This window comes from Lissotriton helveticus, chromosome 9 (assembly GCF_964261635.1).
Source record: "Lissotriton helveticus chromosome 9, aLisHel1.1, whole genome shotgun sequence".
NCBI lineage: Eukaryota > Metazoa > Chordata > Amphibia > Caudata > Salamandridae > Lissotriton > Lissotriton helveticus.
In genome coordinates, this window is record NC_136070.1 from 1,154,763,160 (window position 1) to 1,154,786,954 (window position 23,795).

At 44.8% G+C, this 23,795-nt stretch overlaps 1 protein-coding gene across 2 annotated transcripts in view; it reads right to left on the reverse strand.

Annotated features, from left to right (window-relative positions):
• The window catches only part of CACNA1D (calcium voltage-gated channel subunit alpha1 D), a 1,365,963-nt gene that overhangs the window by 618,131 nt on the left and 724,037 nt on the right, over positions 1 to 23,795 (reverse strand). For both annotated transcript variants that reach the window (XM_078661595.1, XM_078661596.1), the window contains exons 12-14: positions 18,667 to 18,827; positions 1,282 to 1,507; positions 963 to 1,170 (exon numbers count right to left, since the gene is read on the reverse strand). In XM_078661595.1, the coding sequence (XP_078517721.1) occupies positions 963 to 1,170; positions 1,282 to 1,507; positions 18,667 to 18,827 (595 nt within the window). The remainder of the gene's footprint in view (positions 1 to 962; positions 1,171 to 1,281; positions 1,508 to 18,666; positions 18,828 to 23,795) is intronic.

Here is a 23,795-nt window from a genome sequence, read left to right on the forward strand (position 1 = left end):
CCGGCGCTTTATAGATTGGTCTGCTTCTATAGTTATCAAATGAGCAGGCTATGTATTTTATCTTGAGTGTGGTTCTTATATTGTGATGGTTTTTAATAACTTGAAGCAATAAAAAAATGTTTATCCCTCTCAGTAGAGGCAGCACCACAATGGTGCTTTGAAGGCAAGGCCACCAAATCCTAAAAAGAGTTTGTATATTTGTAATTCTGCATTTAAACTCTCCTTATATCTTCTAAAGACCTAGCATTAATGAAAAGGAGCCAAACCTAACAAACTTTAGAAACACCAACACAACTGGTGTTAGTTGCCAGCCTTTTTGGTTTGTCAATACTTTTGTTTACTTTGCCATTATTTTTGTAAAACATTATTGTTGAGGGAGCTGCCGGGCCCTTCCCATTATATTAAAAAAAAGCTAAAAGTAAAAGAACATTTGGGGTCTAAAACTAAATACAGTAGTGTTTGTCACTGAGGGGGTTACTTTTGGTCCAGGTGTACTTGTGAAAGAGCTGAATGTCGTCACTCCCTCTGATGTTGGCCAGCGGCTGAAGTGGGTTTACCCACTGCCCCATGATGTATGCTGTAGTGTGCGGAAGAAAAATGTGAATTAAACAACGGATCAACCGATGAAGAGAGCTGGCTGAAAGTTCCTATAGGTAAATATATGATATGTATAATTTTAGAAACATCAAAAGCATTTGGCTAACAACATTCCAAAACAAGGTTCTTGTTTTACCTGTACATCCATGTTTTGTCCAAATTGGGCGTCTAAAGTGGATGAATATGATTTTATTCCTTCTATTTCAGAAACAACAGTACATACGTGAGCAGTCATATACTGTGCCTCCACTAGTGGAAGGGCTGTGTAGTACTGACGTACAACCTCAAATGACATCACAAAATCATACAAAAATACATGTGCCAGGCATTGAGGTATCAAATAAAAAATGCAGTTAAATAGTTACCTGGAAAACAGTTAAAAGAGACTGGGGGAAGTTATCGAAAGTGCTCCTCTTTGTTAGTGTTTCGTCAAAATTAAATTTGCCCCCGAACAACTGCATGCCAAGCAGTGAGAAGATGATGATGAAGAGGAAGAGCAAAAGCAACAAGGAAGCAATGGATTTCATTGAGTTGAGCAACGACGCCACCAAGTTGCTCAGGGATGCCCAGTGCCTGAAATTGCAAATGTGCTACATTTACAAAACATATCTGAAGTAATGGCAGCTGTGATGACGCGTTCAATCGTTTAGTGGATAAAAAAAAGAGTATATATTTTTTGCTTACCTCGTTACTTTAAAAATACGTAATAGTCGGACACATCGGAACACAGAAATCCCCAAAGGTGACATAATTTCCAGCTCTACCAATATGGTTTCAGTGATGCCTCCGCAGACCACAAAACAATCAAAACGATTGAAGAGAGATACAAAATAGGCTTGGAGACCAAGGCTGTACATCTTCACCAGCATTTCACAGGTGAAGCATCCCAGAAGGACTTTGTTTGCAATATCTGCAACAGGCAAAATAAACATTTACAGTCGTTGACATCAAACCAATTATCTTTGGTTCACTACATTATCTTGTATCACATTTGCATAAACAACCATTTTTTTTTACATATATCTCTAAAGAATTACCCTCATATTTTGTTACACTACACACACCACACATAGGACTTACCTATTGAATGTAAAAAAGTGGACCTCATTTAGCGAATGACAGGTCGTCCACTACTTAGCAATTTTGCTTGAATGTCAGTGAGCTTTAATCGATAAAAGTGCTTCTACCAACATGATGGGAGCGCTTTTAGCAAAAACAAACAATATCAGCTAGACATTCATGCCATAGTAGCATGGTATAGCTGTCAACTATTTTTTTATTAGGTTTCACCTGCAGAGCGCTTGCGCTGTGTTGTGAAATCTCTTGTATTTAATATATCTTAAAAGGGGGCTCTTATCAGTTCCCATATCCGAATTATTTTGTTCATTTACTTTCCTTGGCTGCGTGCATTTACGATACTTCTACAAAAGCTGTTGCCGGTGTTTAAGCCCCATTCACTGTCAAGATACGATCTCTTCCCACAGAAAAGGCAGACAGCTTCTAACAGTATGCTAGAATGCATGCCTTTTATTACTTCGTTGTATAAAGCAGCTGCTTTAGCCTTGGAACATCTGTGGCATTTTATGTTCATGCCTCATTAATTTTCTTTGCACTTTGCAGGCATGCTCAGATTGATTTTTTCATCTTAATCTATTTGGTCATTATGATAAAATTCTAAATGTTGTCATAAACAGTGCATGTTAAAAATAAAGTTGCTGTACAAGAGCTATGCTATATTCTACTACCAAACAGGCAGCCACAATTGCAGTTGCCTTGCAGAGAACAGGGTCATGATTTGAATGGTGCAGCATCAGGCCCAAAAGTTGTCACAACGCCACTAAAAACATAATATTGCTGTATTTGATTACTAAACAGGCAGTCACAATTGCAGTTACCTTGCAGTTAAAAGGGGCTTGATTTGAGTGGTGCAGCAGGTGCAGTAGCACCAGAACCAACATCTCTAGGCACCCCACCAAACACCTAAAATTGCTACATTGTACTACTACCGCTGTATTTTGAGGCGGATGCTGGGTGTGGTTGGACGGAGGCATTAATGATTATTTGTAGAGCTATTTTAAGCAACTGTTACTTGCGCTGACTTAGAGCACCTTTTAAAACTTTTAAAATCGTCTTATTTTTGTTTTGGTGCATTATCGCTACTGAGCGCTGATTGCTAGCGTTTCAGATAGCTGTTCTAGTGCTGTATTGTACCTTCTGCGCGCTGATTGCTAGCGCTGGCTTCATTTGTGTGTCACTCCCTACCTGACGGTACAACTTTTTTTCCTGCTCTCCTCATTTTCACCACCTGAGGCGGAAAGCCGGGTGTTCTCCTGCTCCGGACTTTCGTATCTTTTCCTTACCTCTTTTCCCCGCCTTGCTGGGTGGCATAAGCATCGCGGTAGATTTTCTGGCTCATTTCCCTATACCTGCCCGGCTGACTAGGGGCCGCAAGGTATCCTGGGACCAGTAGGCTAGTAGGCTGCATTCTGTATTCAGCGGCCATCTTAGGAGGATTTCTGGCACGCTGGTCGGCGGACCAGTGGTGCGGTCTTCCTCACCTTTGCCGGATTTGTTATAAATTTGAGCTGCGAACTACCTCGGACCGATTGAGTACCCTCCCGCTGTATTTTGAGGCGGATGCTGGGTGTGGTTGGACGGAGGCATTAATGATTATTTGTAGAGCTATTTTAAGCAACTGTTACTTGCGCTGACGTAGAGCGCCTTTTAAAACTTTTAAAATCGTCTTATTTTTGTTTTGGTGCATTATTGCTACTGCGCGCTGATTGCTAGCGTTTCAGATAGCTGTTCTAGTGCTGTATTGTACCTTCTGCGCGCTGATTGCTAGCGCTGGTTTCATTTGTGTGTCACTGCCTACCTGACGGTACATCTTTTTTTCCTGCTCTCCTCATTTTCACCACCTGAGGCGGAAAGCCAGGTGTTCTCCTGCTCCTTACCTTCGTATCTTTTCCTTACCTCTTTTCCCCGCCTTGCTGGGTGGCATCAGCATCGTGGTGGTTTTTCTGGCTCATTTCCCTATACCTGCCCGGCTGACTAGGGGCCGCAAGGTATCCTGGGACCAGTAGGCTAGTAGGCTGCATTCTGTATTCAGCGGCCATCTTAGGAGGATTTCTGGCATGCTGGTCAGCGGACCAGTGGTGAGGTCTTCCTCACCTTCGCCGGATTTGTTATAAATTTAGAGGCCCTCTCCTCCGCGCAGCGGACGCGCGGTGCGGGTGCGCCTACTATCGCGCCAAAGGAGCGCCTAAGGTAAGCCCGTCTGCGTCCGTCAGCGTCCCGGAGGCGGACGGGTGTGGGCGGAGCTTCATCCTTTTTGGTCTTAGGCCTCTTACAGCATGCGCACATACACTTCTGAGGAGCTTCTTTCCTTAAGAGGAAAGTCTGGTAATTGCAACAGATTCTTCCCTGGAAGACATGTCTGTAAAAAACGTTGTTCGGCTTGCGGATGGGGTCTGTGTGGCCCTCCTGTGTCATCTCCTCAAGACCAGCCCATAGTTCTGTCCTGTCTTCTTCTTAATACTAGGTCCCTTACTAGACACTCCCTGGACATTTACAATCTCTTGGCCGACACAAACCCTCTGTGTCTCTTTCTTACAGAGACTTGGTTGGGTGAATGTTCGGGTCCCGACCTAGGGTCAGCTATTCCCCACAGCTATGTTATCTTCAGGAAAGATAGGGCTCAGGGCAGAGGAGGCGGCATAGCCCTAGTAGTCGATAAACGTTTTCCCTGCACTGTCATTTCCACCGACGATATTGTGGGCTGTGAATTCCTGGGGTTTTCTCTCTCCTTATCCCCTCATCAAACTTGTGCTGGGCTTCTAGCTTACAGACCCCCGGGACCCCTAGGCTCTTTTTTTGAAGCGCTTCACACAGCTGTGACAGCTCTGTGCCTTAAAACGGACCAGTGTCTGCTGCTGGGGGACTTCAACATACACATGGACTCAGGCACTGATGCTGATACCATCAAGTTATTAGACGTTACCACCCCATTGGGTTTGGTCCCTTTCATCACTACTCCCACACATAACAAAGGACACACCCTGGACCAAGTGTTTTCCACCACCTCCATAGCGGTGTTTCCCCCCAAACCCGTTTTATGGTCGGACCACTATCTTGTTAAGTTCCAGATCCCTTTGGCCAATAAACATCCATCCCGACTTTTAGAATGCTCGCGTCAAACATCGAGAGCCTTCAATCGAGTATCCCCGGATATGCTGGCGCAAGCTCTCTCCTCCCACCCCGGCCAGCTGTCTGGCAGCCTTGAAGCCGATCTAGACCTCCTACAAAGCTGGTTGGTTGAGAGATTTGACGAACTAGCTCCCACTTCTACCTCACGTAAAAACTGTAATCGGGCATCTGCCCCGTGGTTTACAGCTTCTCTTGCGGATATGTGGCGTAGCTGTAAGAAAGCGGGAAGAGTCTGGCGCCGTTACTACGATCCTTCGGACAAGAATGTATATAGGGCAGCATCACCTTAGAAAAGAAAGCTTATCTTGCTAAAAGAATTGAGGCCGCCGCTGTTGCCAGCAAGGAAATCTTCCTTATTGTTAAGGAATTTACTGCACCTAGCTCTGTTGTGCTCACGCACCAACACTCCGAACCCTGGGTGTCTCAACTGGCCAATTTCTTAATTTCTAAAATCAAGACCATTCAAGATTCCTTTCCCCCTACCACTTTAACAACTCCGTCTGAAATAGGTGCCCCTTCCTCTATGTTCCTTCCTGATGATGGTCCTTTTCTGGCCAACTTTCCCCCTCTTTCGTTGACTTCTTCTCTAGATCTGATTTCTAAACTCAAATCTGGCTCACCTCTGGATCCTTGTCCTGCAAAGTGCCTGGGAAAAATGGCCCCAGTGATCAATGATCTCATCAACCCGGTGCTCAACTGTTCGCCGAGCACGGGCATGGTCCCTCAGGCCTGGAAGCATGCCCTGATCCTACCACTGTTGAAGAAGCCTAATCTAGACCCTTTGCTGCACGCCAACTACAGGCCTATCTCCCTCCTACCGGCTTTGGCTAAAGTTGTGGAGAAGCACGTCCACGCCTCTCTTTCAAACTTCCTGGAAAAGAATAACATCTTGCATGATACCCAATCGGGTTTCCGTGCCAATATGAGTACGGAGACGGCATTATTGGAGGTCACTGATGCCATCAGAGAGGTGATGGATGCAGGAGGCAAGGCAATGTTGGTAATGTTGGACGTGTCGGCGGCCTTCGACACCGTTCCCCGCGGCGGTCTCCTTCTCAGATTAAGGGAGATTGGGCTGCTGGGAGCGGTGTTCAATTGATTTAAGTCCATCCTAGCTGGCCGCTGCCAAACGGTCTGGCCCCCCCCTTCTCTGCTGAGATGCCGCCATTGGAGGTAGGGGTGCCCCAGGGCTCTGTTTTGAGCCCTACTTTGTTCAATATCTATTTGGCACCCCTGGCGGCTCTGGCGGAGTCTTTTGGCGCCCAGATCGTGTCCTACGCTGACGACACCCAGCTTCTCTTTACCTGTCAGAAGGGTGTAGACTTCGATGGCGGGCAGATCAGAGGCTGTCTGGGGGCTGTCTTCAAGTGGTTTGAACAACATAGCCTTAAATGCAACTCCGATAAATCGGAGCTGCTGCTTTTCGGCTGTTCTTCTGACCCCAGATGGCAATCTTGGTGGCCGCCGGCCATGTTTCCCCCCACGGCTGCCTCCCCCAAGGCCATGAATCTGGGAGTGCAGATCGATGATGGCCTCACGATGAAACCCCAGATCTTGGGCCTCATCGGTAAGTGTTTCGGCATCATCAAGATGCTTAGGAAATTTCTTCCGATGCTTTCTCTCTGTCACCGGAAAGTGACTGTTCAGGCCGCAGAACAAGCGCAAAGGCATTAATAAAAAAAACTTCACTGGCTTCCCATCAAAAAACGTGTGCCCTTTAAGGCTCTCTCACTGACCTTTAAAGCTCTCCATGGCGTAGGAGCAAGATACATCAGAAACCGACTGGCTTTCTATCTGCCTTCGAGTACTCTGAGGTCAGCTTCTCTGGCCTTGGCACATGTTCCATCTGTCAGAAGAGCCCGAATTGGTGGTCGTTCCTTCCGCTATCTTGCTCCTAAGTTTTGGAACTCTTTGTCTGTCTCCCTGAGATTGAACACAATCTTCTGGGTTTCAGCAGGGAGCTAAAGTCCTGGCTCTTTGTCCAATAGTCTTATGTTCGGTCTGACCGCCCCTGCTGCCCGCTCTCAATTTTTCTTAAAAGCACCGGGACACTCCTCGGAGTAGCTGAGCGCTATATAAAACCAACCTAACATAACATAACATAACTAAACAGGCAGCAACAGTGCAGTTGCCTTGCAGACAACAGGGTCATTATTTAAATGGTGCAGCAAGTGCAGTAGCAACTGGCCTAAAAGTTGTCGGAACTCCTTTAAACACATAAACAATTGACAACAACTTCTTGGAGCGCACAGCAAATTAAGGACAATATTAGTCAAACAAAGTAAGTTCGGTGCTCCAGGTAGATGTGAGCCTGTTGCCTTGACTCCAAACAAGACCATAAAGTGATCCGACAAATCACAAATTAATCCACCGAGCACTCTAAAGTCAAATTCAGTCCACAGAAAGTATTATCCTTCTTCAGTCTTTTCTTTATTCAAAAGCTCTTCTTCATCCAAATTAAATTTCAGCAGACAGCCTACACGTGTTTCGTCTAAGTCCGTCTCGGACAAGAGACTTCTTCAGGGCTGTAAGATTACAATATTTACAACTTAGGTGTGATCATTTTCATATACAGTAATAGGTTATTCTCATTTTAAAGAGAAAACCACCGAGTTAGTGTATAGTATAGTAAAGACATCTCATATAGACCCTAATGCCAAGCATAAAACAAAAGTCACCAAGTGCAAAAGTAGAAAAAAGTCAGTATAAACTAAGGATGACCAGTAGAAAAATCCTAAAGAATTTTATAAAAACAAGCTTATGATGTATTATCATTTTTACACATACCAGTTCAGATCCAAATTATCAATGAGAGTTCTATCCACCAATTCGGTCTAGCGTTAAGGCTGTAACAACATATAAACAACAATTTTCCTGTCACGAGCCACATCCCATGTCTTTAGTATCATCATGTAACCTTATGATTGTCACCATAACTCTTAAAGCTCACCTCATTAAGCTCACCTCGTATTTAGAAGTAGTAATTCTGTAGCACGATATCATATATGTATGTAGGTTTCCCTTTTCCCTTTTCAGTATTCGTTCTGCTACAACACATAATATTGCTATATTTGACACTAAACAGGCAGTCACAATTACAGTTAAAAGGGACTTGATTTAAATGGTGCAGCAGGTGCAGTGGCACCGGTCCAAAAAGATGTCAGAACTCCTCTAAACACCTAATATTGCTATATTTTACTACTAGACAGCCAGTCACAAGTGCAGTTATCTTTCTGGCAACAGGGTCATTATTTGAATGGTGCAGTAGGAGCAGTGGCACCGGCCCAAACTTTGTCAGAACTCCTTTAAAAACATAATATTGTTATATTTGACTACTAAACAGACAGTCATAAGTGCAGTTAACTCGCAGTTAAAAGGGACTTTATTCAAATGGTGCCGCAGGTGCAGTGGCACTAGAGCCAAAAGCTCTAGGGAACCCGTTAAACATAGATTATTACTAAATTTGACTACTCAACAAGACAGTCACAGGATCATCAACATTGGGTGCATATATACACAGCAGAGCAATACCGTAACCCATTAGTCTCCCAGTGACTAGAGTATAACAACATTCTCTACCATTGTGCACTTTATGTAAGGGCAAGCGCTTATGTATTAATATAGCAGTACCTCTAGAATATATACTATAGTTCACAAAATAACCGTGAACCACCCAGCTGGAAGCAAAGGAGGTAGGAGAGGCAGGGGATAGGTGTTTTTTTTGGAAAAAAGCAATATCAGCTTTGTGCCGTTGTAAATAATTTAACACATGCTTTCCCTTCCAGGTGTTGTTGAAGCCCCTAACATTCCAAGTGAAGAAATTAACATCTGAAATAGCAGACAACCTCTCCACCATCATACCTAGCAACATAATCTGCAGACTGTAAGCATAGAAGTATCTTAGTACACGATGAGTAGCAGTGAATTAACTGTGCCAGAAACCCCCCTCCACCCATCCCTGCAAATACCTTTGCAGGGAAGTCCCTTATTGAAAACTCTGAAAATTGCCTCATGTAATCAACACGATTGGACAAAAACCACAAGGTAAGATACATCCTCAACTCAATAACAATCAAAACATGTTATACACGGGGGGTGTTGCAACGCCACGACAAAATCCAAAAGGTGCAATATTTCTCAAGGTGACACTAGCACCTCTGCATGCTGTAATTATTGAACCTCATCCGCAATATTTCACACCTTAGATGGACGAACACTACTCATTGGAGAAAAGTTCAACACTGGCCACTGATCCACTGTGTGGTGGGTAGCACCCCGATTTATCAGTGATTCTGCGTCCGTCACTTCTTTTATAGGCTTTGCAGAATTCTTGTACCGCTTGTGGCGAGTCAGAAATGCGAGATCGACCCTCTATGTCCACACGGTACTGAGCCGGGTAGATCATGCCATATTTAAGGCCCAAATTGTGGAGCGGAGCTTTGACCCCGGAGTATTACCCCCTAGCATCCTGCACCATGGCAGTGAAATCAGGAAATAGGGACAGAGTGGAGCCCTGCCAGGATAAGGTGCCAAGTTCTCTAGCCAGCCACAAAGCAGTGTCCCTGTTCCGGAAATTTAGTAGGCAGTCTATGATGGGTCTCGGCGGACAGCCTGGGTTAGTTCTCGGACCCAAGGAGCGGTGGGCACGTTCTATCAAAAAGGTAGTGGTGAAGGCCTCCCTGCCAATAAAGGCCCGAGAGTAGGGTCTCTAAAATCACATCCATACGAACGGTATTGGTGGACTCTGGCACCCCAAGAATTCGTATATTGTTGCGCCTACTACGCACCTCCAAATCTTTGTTTTTTATGGCTATTTCCTTAAGGATCCCTTCCATTTTGTCTAGGTGCTTAGTTGACTGGGCCGCCCGTCCTCAAAGTCCGAAACCCTGCCCTCAGCGTTGTCCAGGCGCCTATCGTGGACATCTAATTTGGCCCCCATTGTGTCCAACCTTTTTTCAAAGGCATTGTAGCAGCTGTCCAATGGTTTGAAGCCAGCTCGCAGTTCCTGCAGAAGTGCACCAGATCCAGCAGGAACGTCACTAAGGACAGCCAACTCCATTCCACCCTCCGCCATGTTACTATCCGGATTCATGGACTGCTCAACAGGTTTGGGGAAATGCAACAGCCTTTGCTTCGGGTATCTCTGAACTATCGCTCAGGTAGCGGTGCGATGGATTGATGGGCCATCACTCGTTTTCGTATGTTTCGCAGAAGAATGGTCAAAACAGTGATCACTGGGCCTCCACGTATTCACAAGTGCCGCTTCAGTCTCAACCCAGCCAGGCCTCGTATCATGGGAATGGCGCTAGGAAGCCACGCCACTGTCCTGCTGTAACACTACGCAGCACGCCGTGAGAATGCGCCAAGCTACTGGATCGGCAAATTCTGACACCCCGGCACTCATGAGGCACCAATTGCGGGTAAGACTCAATGAAATTATATAAGCCTCACCTCAGCTGGAGATCAGGTGTCTCATCCTCCACAGAAGGGCCCCAATGCTGTTATGGCAGCCGCACCGTCACCACATTCAGCGCAGCTGCATGAGGGCAGGACACCGATGGCCCCCTCACTGGAGCTGTCCGGCCCAGCTGTATGGCTGCCCCCAAGGCTCGCCCACAGCCCCTGTCGCCGCTGGGCCTCAGGGGCTAGGCAGGTCTAAGGAGCAGTGCCGGATAGCAAGGTAAAGGGCACCGAGAGGGGAGGGCACAGTTATCAGGACCCACTCACCTCTGGAATCAGAAAGTATAGCGGGCGTCTCGTTGCCAGAGGAGCAGTCGCAGACGCACAGGGAATGTCCACAAGGCCATCGATCCAGCGTAGGCCGTGCCGGCATAATGGCGGCAGTGCACGACAATCACATCAATCCCCAATCTTTGTCAATTCTGTCGATGGGAGGCTGTCTGGACGCTCCGTATGCCACCGCAGGCCAGTGCACAGCATGGGGCTGCTGGGCCGCGATTTTTTAAACAAGTGGGTGAGCGGATGAGTTAGGATTCCGGGTTAGCCTGGCGTGTGCCGTGTGGCCATTACGGTCGGCTGCCTGGCTACGCCCACCAAAAACAGCTTATTATTTATCACAAAGGAGCAACCTAATGCATTTACCAATGCTTGTTTTCGAAAGGCAACCCCCACAAAGCAGCGTTTTTGTTTCTGGAAAATAAAACAAAAATTCTCTAACAACCTGGTAGTTTTACGGTGGGGCATTTTTCTAAACATGGCTGCCATGCTAGGCAGGGAAACTGCCTTAACAACGCAGGCTTAGCCATGCGTGTCGTTTCCCCGCAAGCCATACTACGCTTGCCTTAACCACGCATGTGCCTTAACAGCACATATGTGTGGTTAAGGCAATGCGCAGTCTAGTTGCCGAGTGGATGGGCGGAAGAGGAAGACAGGAAGAGTAAGGACAATCGGGAATCGAGCAAGGACGCAGTGAAATAAGAGGGGCTGGGGCTGTGTCTTGGTGAGAGTTAATTTCTGGGAGTGGGTTTAGGTTTTAGGACTCAGGAAGTGGTTGGGGTAGTTAGCAAGTGTAGGGTACAGTTTTTAGGGCTCAGGGCAGGAGGGGCTGGGGTCGGGGTAGTTAGCGGGTGTAGGAGACAGTTTTTAGGATTCAGGGCAGTGGGGCTGGGGCTCGGGTAGATTTTAGGGTAGGGGAAATTTTTAGGGCCAACGGCGGGCGGGGAAAAGGGACAGGTTACAGGGCAGGGGTTAGTTTTAGGCCTCACAGTGGGGGAGGCTGGGTCACGGTACTTCAGCAATGTAGGAGACCGTTTGTAGGGCAAGGGGGCTGTAGTCTGGAAGTTTTTTTGGGGTGTGGGGCTCATTTTTATGGTTCAAGGCATGGCAGGGGAAAAAGGGACAGTTTACAGGGCAAGGGGCAGTTTTAGACCTGAGGGTAGGGGGCTGGGTCTGCGTAGTTTCAGGATGTAGGGGACAGTTTTTAGGGCTAAGGGTGGGGGGGCCAGGAGCAGTGTTTAGGATGTGGGTATAATTTTTAGGGCTTAGGGCAGGGGGAAAAGGGACAGTTTACATGGCAGGGGTATGATCTTTAGCATACTTGTCCCTTTACCCATTATATCCTTACCACAAAATTGTGTGGTAAAGGCATGCGTGGCAAAGGCATGCATGGTAAAGACACAGTCATGGTATGGACCACGTGGTACAGGCATACGTTGTTCAGGTATGCATTGACCCATCATACAACCTGCTAGACATTGCTGGCCTATACATAAAAATATGTTTGCGGACGAGACTTCGGAAGGCCCGCTTGAAATGAAATGGGTCTCCCAGCGCATTATCAACCAGTGGTCGCACATGAATCAGGGTGTTTCTGACAACAGAGCCTTCCATGGCTCCGCTGCTGGAAACATAATGTATAAAATATATAGTTTTTGTGTTTTGGTTGAATTATATGTGCACATTGATATACACATTTAGCTATTAATGATTATTGATTTCCGGCATATGTTACACACATAGATTATTGCAATGGTGCGAAAAACCTCTTTAACGATTGGTGCAATTAAATAAAGGTTTTCTTGTTATATTTGAACAACCTAGACTGTGAATTGTTTATATTTTTATGTGGAACTAGCCATTTCCTACTCAGTTTTAAATCATGACGGGGCATTTTCAAATTATTTGTGCACCCTATGATCGTTTTAGCTGACCTGTATCACTAATCGCCCTTCCCTATTCGTTTTAAGATTCTTTTGATGTATTTTTCTTTTTTTTTATATTGTGCATTAGACGTATTTTTATATATATTATCAATAGGCAGATTTGATGGGAGTACATTCCCCATGGACTACAGATATTTTGGAGTTTCACCAAAGCAACACTATACAATTGATACCAAGATATTTAAGAGGTATGTTCGAATTTCCGAAATGGGAGGTATTTTAGCAAATGGATAGTGACCAATATCCGGCCATTTAAAGTGAATTGAAAATTTGTTTTCTGCTATAAATGCAATAAGTTTAAATGTATTAAGATATGTTCCTTAGGCACTATGTATGCTTTAAGTAAGCTCTATTCCCTAATTAGTCATAATACAATCATAACATAGTGTTCAAGTGGGGAGGTACCAAACTTTGGTACCTGGGGGTCCCATGCAAGATGAGATGTGTATTATGTATTGTATTGTCCTTGGGCTTTTTTGCATTGCGCTCTTTTTTTTATTAGTGATCTTGTCCTGTGTTTAGTATTTCACGTCAAATGTTTAGATTTGTGTTGTACATATATGTTTTTGTCCTTGAAATCTTAATTATTGGCTTGTACCTAGTTTAATATTACATTGTACAGTTTGTTTGTGTTAGTCCGGTGCTTTGTATATTACACTGTGTATTTTCTTTTCTCCTCATTCGTATTTATTTTTTCTGTAATGTGTTTTATTTGGTATGTGCATGGTTTATTTGTATTTATATGTGTCTTTTATATGTTGTCTACAGTCCTGAAGAAGTTCAGAAAATTAATGTTTCCGAATGAAACGCGTTGGCTGGACGTTTTTTTTTCCTCCTGTATCTATATGCTTCAAGAGAGAAATTAAAGGATTGAATTGGGTCCTCTAAAGATACCTCGTCTTGATACTTATTGAAAGAAATATATGAACATTTCCCTGGTGCACCATTCATCCAAAGTATCAACAATGTATAATTAGTATAATTTATAAAAAATTAAATCATTAAAATAATGATATAAAATTACACATAAAATTATATAAAAAATTATGTCAATGAATAAATAAATATATTTCAAATACTTACCACCCCAGTACTCTAAAATTCCTACAATCTTAAATATATTAATAACCGAAAAAAATAATAAAACACATAATTTAAAAAAATGAAAAAAATATCAAAGTAATTGATACCCAAATTATTACACATAATTAAATAATTAACAAAATCTAATAAAAATTCTACTATCATATTTTTCAAATGTCTATTAAACGACAAAAAGAAATTACCTAATTGAATAATTAATTAATAAATGAAAGCATATAAAACATTAATAACCAACAAAAATGTGAAAATCTTCCCACCACATTCGCCTGAAACCCAATCACCCATCAAAAGACACTTACATAAAATAAAAAATAAAAAATATATATTAGCAAATAAAAAACTCTTAAAAAATGATTAGACATACTTAACATTAACATAATAACATCTTATAATACAAAAACTAATAAGACCCAACATATATATATAATAATAGTATAATAAAAAATGCAGTGTACAACTAGATGTTAGAAAATGATACAGAAAACTTTAACCGCATCGCTGCGGCGGCTTTTCCCGCTGTGCGCGGCAATTTTAAAAATACCGCGTTACATGACGAGCTCAGCTCGTCATGAGCGTACGGCAGGTTACGCTCATGACGAGCTGAGCTCGTTATCATCCTGGAAGGGGTTAAAAAACTATATTCTTACTTTCTATATTTCGCACCACCCTATTTTTGACATAGCATTATTTTTGGCAGGATATTTGTGTCTCAAAATATTTTTGCAACAATATTTTGTCAGAATGCCATTTCATACATCTGACTGTTGACCTCGCCATTGTCTATCTCGTGTATATTGATTACATGCTCCCTGTCCTTATGTATTCTTGCTTTTGATGCAAGTCAATCACTAACCAACCTTAGGCCTCTTTGTGGGATACACATATTTTACCTAAATATCCTGATCTGTGCCATCAACTTCTTAGAGATATTTTCTGATGTCATGTCGGCTCTGAACATTATGACTGTTCCGTAACGATTGGTAAGTCAGTTCCATTACTGGTCCATTACACTTGGTGATCATTATAGGGATAGAAGGTGGGGAGACCCATAAGTAACACCATGGTTTAGAGGCATATAAATACAATAATGCAAGAGAAGGGGACATAATATTTTCGCCAGAAAGGATCTATGTTGGTAATGCACTGAGATTCCATCAAGTAAAAGATACTACGATTATAGCAGTGGGGGAAATTGTATTCTGACTGAGGGCCCTCTCCTAGACTATCAGTTAAAAATTAGGTGAGATACTTTGGAAATATCAGCAAACTACTATGAACAAAGACTGCTAAGTACTAAAAGGGGATGGAGGAACCTTGAAGCTAGGATAGACTTAATACCCTTGCCATTTTCAGGATCTTCCCCACCTGCGTATTAGCTGTATTAATTGTATGGACTGTGGCTAGTCAGGGAGCAATCACAGAAACAGTTCATTGTAATTGTAAAGACTTTGTATGGTGCGTTAAACTAAGAAGCATCAAAGCGCTAATACAGATAAGAACTGAGTGAGGGGGGCCCTTAACAGAGAAAATCTAAACAACCATGCTGATCTGATTGAGGTCTAATTTAGGAATAACCACGTTTTAACCTGCATACGGAAGATCAGGTACAAGTTTTAAACTCCAAATATTCTCCAGGAGGGAGTTCCACAGCCTGGCCACAGCACCTTTCCACTCTCGCCCCCCCCCCACCTAAGTTTCCTACACCTAGGGATTCTCATATTGTTACGACCAGCCGATCTTAGAGGTCTAGTCGAACATACCAATTAAAGACAGTCCTCAGATAGCTCGACCTCTGCAGATTGAGAGCATTGTGAACCAAGCAAAGGGCTTTGAAGGACACCCGCTTCAGCACTGGCAGTCAGTGGAGAGTTATCAATCCCTCCCTGGTTAATGGATATTTACCAAAGGGAAGTGATTGCGCTACACCTTAGCCTGCTGGAAAAGTATACTAAAACGCATTAGATAATGAAGGGGCTGGTATTAGATTTCCACTCCATCAAGAGAAGTGAAGGAATGAAGGGTAGATAGGGTTATTAGTTTAGTGGTAAAATGAACAGGGGAATGAAATTCCCAATGGAAAGAGGACATAAAGTTGGAGGAACAAATCCAAATGATTCTGAAGATTACAGCACAGCGAATCAGAGTATCAGAGCATAAGTAACGAAAGCGCTGGTACCTTAGCCCCCAAATATTTAAAGAGATCCAACCAATCTCTACCAGTTTATGCTGCAGGTCTAGAAAGAGGGTGGGACTCACGACTCATATTAGGTGGCAGTTTGATCTAGTACAAACACACTGGAATTAAGTGCTTGACCACAAGAGATAGGGTTTTTAGGTGCAACCGTAAAACCGGATCCCAAGGTCATTTTACCACTTGTAGGAGGGTGGAGTTGTGTCAAGGGGATGAAAACTGAGAAAAGTCTGATTTACCAAATGCTTAGAACAGCCAATCGGCTAATCACTGTGGAATGGAAAACAAAGGCAGCACCAAACGGCAGTGGACAAAACACCCTTTGGCAGACTCAGACTTTCAAAAAAGTACACACAATATTCAGAATACAAGCAATGCATCTGTTAAACTCTGGAGCCCACTGATCTAACATCTGACATCATTAGCCCAGCTGAGAGACTTCCCATCATGAATAAAAGCTCTGCAGCTTTTTAGTCTGAGGGATAAGTAAATGGCTAATCATGGCTTACTGTACATTTAAAGAGGGGGTGAAAGTAAGCCCCTAACTGGTTGAAGCCACGCAGGAAGGGAGGACTACCCATAAGTTTGGAGGATGGTGTGTGGGTGGGAGGTTATGTGTTGAAATTTAAGGAATGCTAACCCATAGGAAAATATAAGGAAAGTAGCACTGAGAACAGTAGAGAGAGATTTGATACTGTACTATACTCTCAAATCGGTTATGTTGATAAAGCCCACCAGGGCATTTTGTTGACATGATCCTTGCTTGCAAACAATAAAACGTGTCACACAAAAGTGAATTCTTGCTTTAGACGTTAATTTCTAGTAACAACTTTTGTGATGGCAGATCCACAATGCTGCTGCAACATGGTGATCTGTAGCCACTTATTTTTCCTCGTTAGAGAATCTCACTGTGCCCTTTGAAAAACCCCTGACACCATGGCTGGCATGTATAAATACCTTAGAGGGTTATTTAGGGAATTTATTCCACCACGATAGTGGTTTGGCAGACTCTCTGCAAAACCCTAAATGAGGCACTATTTTCTTTCATCCATGCATTTTCTAAGGCACCTTTCACCATTCATTTACTTACTCAAGTCAGAGAGCTGAAATACATTATATTCTACTAGATGTACAGACAATTATGGTTCCAGACTACTAGGTTACAATACATTTTAAACAGTAATACAAAGTGCCAATATCCTTTGTAATTCACTGCATTATTTTAGTGGAACCCAACATTATAATTAGTGTTTCATCATATCATTTTGTAGTGGTATGTTGTTTTGTGACTGGCATTGCTTAATTTGAGCCTGTTGTTGCAGGTGGGGCCTACCAGCACAAAATCTAATGGGGACAGGCACTTATTTTTACCTATCAGACTTTGACCCAGAACAAGAGAGAGCAAAGTCAAAAGGGGGAAAGAAGGAGGACTAGAAAAACTGAAAACTAACAATGAAGTAGGGCAATGATGAAAAAGACCATGACAGGGTAAGATAAAGGACTTGGAAGTCTAGGGCAGTGGCTTAAAGCGGCATGAGGTGGAATCAAGACCACACACCCTTGATATTCAGCACCCTGACCTTTGATAGTGCCGGCCATGGGCTTCAGGGAAATACTTTGGGCCATGGCACTCAGGACCTGATTACAAGTTCGGTGATCAATCGGACCGCATAACCCATAGTGGACGTGCAGTGGCAGTCGTGGACCGCCGTACCGGTGGTCTGACCGCCATATTACAAGTACGGCAGTCAGCCCATTTTGGGACTGCCGCAGCTGCCAGTAGCGCGGGGAACAAAGGTGCCCCTGTACACTGGAATGGATGCAGGGGGGCACAGGGTGTGCCCCCCTGTGTACATGGCCACCCAGTTCCTGCACAGCATGGACTAACCAGTAAAGGCCATACAGGAACTTGCTTTGGCGTTCACATTGTGGTGCCTTTTTTAAAGGCACCACAATGGGAACACCAAAGTACCACCCACAAGACCAGGAGAAAACTCCTAGGGGCATATGTATCAAATACCGTTATTGCGATTCTAAAACAGCGATTTTTAGAGAATTGGTATTTAAGAATCGCAAAAGGGGATGTAATGAAAAATTTGTCAATATTTTGCGATTCCTTGGCATTCCTTATTTGCGATTTGCAAATTGTGAATCTCAATTAAGGAATGCCTTCCCATTCAATCTTATGGGCTAGGAGGCCCATAGGAATGAATGGGAAGACATTCTCAATTTGCGATTCGCAATTAGAGAATCGCAAATTGAGAATGCAATTTCAAGGGTGCCAGGGTGTCAAAAGGGCACCCTGTTGCACCCCTGAAACGTGTATGTGTGCATATGTGGCGCACATACATGCCCTAAGGGCATGTATGTGCGCCACATGGCACTTTGAAAAATGCACAAAAAGTGCATTTTTCAAAGAAATCGCAAATTACCACCAACTTGAAGTTGGTGGTAATTTGCGATTCTTTAAGGCCAAATCGCAATTTTTCTGTGTTTCCTACATTGCATTTAAGGAATCATAATTTGCGATTCCTTCAATGCAATCGCAAAATAGAAAATCACAAATTTTGAGATTCTCTAATGTACGATGCCCTTTTGGGATGATACATTCCAAAAGGCCTTTTCCCGTTCGCAAACGGGAAAGGGGCTTGATACATATGCCCCCTAATCTGGCTGGTGGCCGGCGGTCGTCTTTGGCGGTGCAGGAGCAGGGCGGTGGTGTGCGGCCCTGCTCCCGCACCACCAAAGTCATAATCAGCTCCTTCTTCTTTTACATATTAAGCAGTCGAAATAATCAATATGATATATCGCCAAAAAGTCAAATGACAAAACACTAGCCCTTAGGAGTCTTCCTGTAGGTTAAATCAATTCATTCTTCAGTTTTACCTTGGATTTGTGTCAACCAGTTGGGCTGGTTGTAATGTTCGGATGATATGGTTAGTGTGTTCAGGAAGACTAATACGATAACCAGCCAATAAAAAGACACCGACTTCACCGCAGCTCTGCACCTTCTTCGATTAAATCGGTTCCAGCGACGCCAGCGTCGGCTGTCAAAGACATTGTCATTAGAGTTTAGGTGATTGAAACACTAGGTATCTACTGAAAATGTGAATGTTTTTACAAATTGAACAATAATTAAACATGACAATTAAGAAGCAGATAATCAACAACAATGGACACAGGACTCTGCTCTAAGGCATGGGCCAATCCCTGTGCCTTGGTCTCACAGCTCAAGACCAAACGCCATCAACAATGCATTCAGGGCACGAGAACAGGGTTCAGAGTTAAATAGGCTTTAACATTTACTAAGGAAACCTTCTTTAGGGTTTATGTTATGTCGAGGCTACAAAAAACATCAGCTGTTACTATAATGTGTATACCAAACAAACCCAACATTTCTTTACATGACAGAGTTGAGGTAGCTCTGCAAGTTCATCACCCACAATGCTCTGCTCTTCACATCCCACAAGAAAGCAAAGATGACATCATCAGTAACATAATTGAAGCAGCTCAGCAGCAAGTCAGTTCCTGCAACCACGGTCTACAGGGCAAGCAAAGCACGAACCAAGTGGCCTCTAGAGGAAGTGGTGCTGATAGGACCTGGACCAATACTTATCTAGCTTTCAGAGCACAATGAAAACAGCAGGCGCCCATGCCCATGCCCACGCCCGCGCCCATGCCTGGTGGACGGAGCACACAATCCTGGGGACATTTTTTAGAGACATGCCCAGCAGGCCATGTGCTAAGCACAGTTTATTCACAGATTAAAAGGGCCAGACAGCAACAGTACTGGGTGATGTCAAAGAATCTGTGCAAGGCCAGATGTACGGCAGACTGGACGAGCAACGACTCCTTTATAATAATTACTCATGCAATGTAGTGGCTCCTGATTGAAGTGTAGCAAAATGTACTTGCCATGTAATGACTCCCACTGTGTACTGCCTGTGATTTATTGACTCCCACTGTACAATTTGTGACTTAAAGAGTGCACCCCGTCTTTTCTCCTGTAAGTTGACGATTTGTCAATTTAAGAAAGAAACACTTTTTACTGCCAATGTCACATTTGATGCTTCTCTGGGTCTCCTGATGCAACTAAGAGCATGATTCTCTCATACTTACCTTTCTTCCAACCACTTCTGGAAGGAACTTTTCATTTACGGTATTTATTTATTTACGGTTTTATTTAGTATATACCAGATCGAAAATTGTCACCAAAGTACTTTACCTAGGATATCTTATCTTAGCTTTTAAACTGAATCACACATTGATTGATTAAATAATCGATTTAATATGGAGGCTCGCACTTAACCATTAGTGTTTGTTAATGTACATTTCCTGTGAAAGACACACAGCTAAATGAGCAGGTTCATTGCAGTGATTTCTACACTGTGCCGAGTAAGCAATTTTGCATATTTCTTGAGATTTAGCATGGATGGTGTTTTCCCCAAAAACAATTTGGTGAATGATGCAAAAATAATCTAATTTCTTCCCTCCCCTCTTAGTAAATGTGATCACTGGATTTGCCAACGGGTTCAATAAACATTGGAGTGTTTCTGATGATCTGTTTTAGCTTTTTGTTCTTTTCCTACACTTCAGTTATTGAAATATTTTCAAATTACCCGCATGTATGTGCTGTATACGTCTCATATATTCAAACTTGAAATTAACAATGTAGTTAGAATACTTACTGCAAAATCTAAAAACATAATGGCAGTATATTAATTGTTCCCTTTTCACCTGTAATGTTGACTACTCATCGTACTCCATTTTTAGGTCTAAGGGGCATATTATCAAGAATGGCGTTGAAATTATCGCCGCTTTAGCAGCAGGAAACTGCTGCTAAAGCGGCGATAATGGGCTTGATAATATGCCCTTGAGAATTCCCATAGAAGCCCATGTTCTGGTGTGAACATGGGCTTCTATGGAAATTCACAAGGGCACATTATCAAGCCCATCATCGCCGCTTTAGCAGCAGTTTCCTGCCGCTAAAGCGGCGATAATTTTAACGCCGTTCTTGATAATATGCCCCTAGGTTTGTTGGAGCATCTACCTAACAGACCTATTATTTCCAATATACATACAGCGGGCTTTGGGTCTGTCCCTTTCAACCATTGGCTCTCACTTGATGCCATTGACTGTTTTGGTGTATCCTTTCGCCTCCAAATAGATGCATAGAGTGTAATGCATGCAAGACAAGTTCACTTCTGCCTCCCTCTTACTTTGTTGGCTCCTCACTGCTAACATGAACATAATTCAAACGTGGGCATTATATTCTGTGTTCCCTTTTCATCCGGGATGTTGACAATTTATCACACTCCATTTTAGTCAAGGTTTGATAGTGCAACTATCTAAACAGACCTATTGTTTCCAATATACATACTGTAGGATTCGGTTCTTCCCTTTCAACCAATAGCTCTCACCTAATGCAGTTGTCTGTTTTAGTGTATCCTTTCGACTCCAATGGGATGCATTAAGCTTAGAGCACCTGGACTACCCTTTAACCTGTGTGGCCTGGAATCCCGCCACGAGACCTTGCTGTGTCTTGGAAGCCTTTGAAGCCACCCCTCGCAGGACCCGCTGCGCGGGTCCCGCTTCGTGCGTGTGGACTGTTTTGGGCTGACTGGACTTTGATTTGGGGCGCATCTGAAGACCTAGGAGGAAGAGCTGCAGGGCTGCGAGCGACTACAGGGACTCCAAGTACCAGGAGTCCCTGCCGGCCAATTGTGCACACCTGGCCCGCTCTCCCTGCAAACCCCGCCCCCAGCGAACGGAATTAAAATCCTACCTGCTCCCTGCTCTGGTGGGACGCTTAGAGCACCTGGACTACCCTTTAACCTGTGTGGCCTGGAATCCCGCCACGAGACCTTGCTGTGTCTTGGAAGCCTTTGAAGCCACCCCTCGCCGGACCCGCTGCGCGGGTCCCGCTTCGTGCGTGTGGACTGTTTTGGGCTGACTGGACTTTGATTTGGGGCGCATCTGAAGACCTAGGAGGAAGAGCTGCAGGGCTGCGAGCGACTACAGGGACTCCAAGTAGCAGGAGTCCCTGCCGGCCAATTGTGCACACCTGGCCCGCTCTCCCTGCAAACCCCGCCCCCAGCGAACGAAATTAAAATCCTACCTGCTCCCTGCTCTGGTGGGACGCTTAGAGCACCTGGACTACCCTTTAACCTGTGTGGCCTGGAATCCCGCCACGAGACCTTGCTGTGTCTTGGAAGCCTTTGAAGCCACCCCTCGCCGGACCCGCTGCGCGGGTCCCGCTTCGTGCGTGTGGACTGTTTTGGGCTGACTGGACTTTGATTTGGGGCGCATCTGAAGACCTAGGAGGAAGAGCTGCAGGGCTGCGAGCGACTACAGGGACTCCAAGTACCAGGAGTCCCTGCCGGCCAATTGTGCACACCTGGCCCGCTCTCCCTGCAAACCCCACCCCCAGCGAACGGAATTAAAATCCTACCTGCTCCCTGCTCTGGTGGGACGCTTAGAGCACCTGGACTACCCTTTAACCTGTGTGGCCTGGAATCCCGCCATGAGACCTTACTGTGTCTTGGAAGCCTTTGAAGCCACCCCTCGCCGGACCCGCTGCGTGGGTCCCGCTTCGTGCGTGTGGACTGTTTTGGGCTGACTGGACTTTGATTTGGGGCGCATCTGAAGACCTAGGAGGAAGAGCTGCAGGGCTGCGAGTGACTACAGGGACTCCAAGTACCAGGAGTCCCTGCCGGCCAATTGTGCACACCTGGCCCGCTCTCCCTGCAAACCCCGCCCCCAGCGAACGGAATTAAAATCCTACCTGCTCCCTGCTCTGGTGGGACGATTAGAGCACCTGGACTACCCTTTAACCTGTGTGGCCTGGAATCCCGCCACGAGACCTTGCTGTGTCTTGGAAGCCTTTGAAGCCACCCCTCGCCGGACCCGCTGCGCGGGTCCCGCTTCGTGCGTGTGGACTGTTTTGGGCTGACAGGACTTTGATTTGGGGCGCATCTGAAGACCTAGGAGGAAGAGCTGCAGGGCTGCGAGCGACTACAGGGACTCCAAGTACCAGGAGTCCCTGCCGGCCAATTCTGCACACCTGGCCCGCTCTCCCTGCAAACCCCGCCCCCAGCGCGTCATCCCCTCTATCATCGTCTTCCGCTGCGCGGGAGCGCGTCCGGGAGAAGCCCGGGACAAGGGCGGGACCGTCTAAGGCCGTCATAGGCCGGAGTGGGCTGGGCTGGGCCTACCCTCTTGCGTTGGACATTTGTGTAGGGGTCTTAAAACTTGATATAGATCTCCCAAGCCGATTTACTGTTTTAAATAGATATGCCCTCTCCGGCAAGGGAAGTTACCCCCATGAGGCAGGGAGGGGCGAAAAATAGGACCCTAGAAAATGATTTCCCACGGGCTGTGGGAGATGGGGATAAGGAGAGTACCTTGATCAAGCTTAGGGCGGAGCGCAGACGCTCTATAGATAACCTGAAACATAGGCCCCTTGGTGAAAATTCTACTTCACTTAGTGAGGAGCCAACTTCAATAGACGATGTCCCCCTTCTGTTGAGGGATTGCACTATCATCCCACCGGACCCAACCATGAGTGTAACCCCAGCCAATAGCCCAAGCCCAAGCAGGGTGACTATTGATTTAATTTCTCAACCCCCATTAGTCTCCAAAGTCAGGAAACCCAAACCTAAGCTAGCGACTGTGCAAGGGGCACATGGGCCCCCACCAAATAAACGTAGGAGGAAGTCGAGGGGTGCCCAGGGTAAAAATAAATCAAAAATCCCCCACTCTGAGTTCGGGAGGACATCAAAACTCCCCCTACCTACTGTGAGTTTAGTGGACAAAGCACAACCTAAACCCACTGTACAGGCTGCCACTTCTCCTGCTTTGATAAATGATACCGGAAATAATGTTGCCAGTGTCCCCCTTTCTGTTGTTCCGCTAGGTAATTTGGAATTCTTGCTCAGGTCGTTATTGTTACCTATCAGCGAGAGCATCAAAAAGGTTGAGATCAGACTCACCATCCTGGAGGCTACATTAAACAG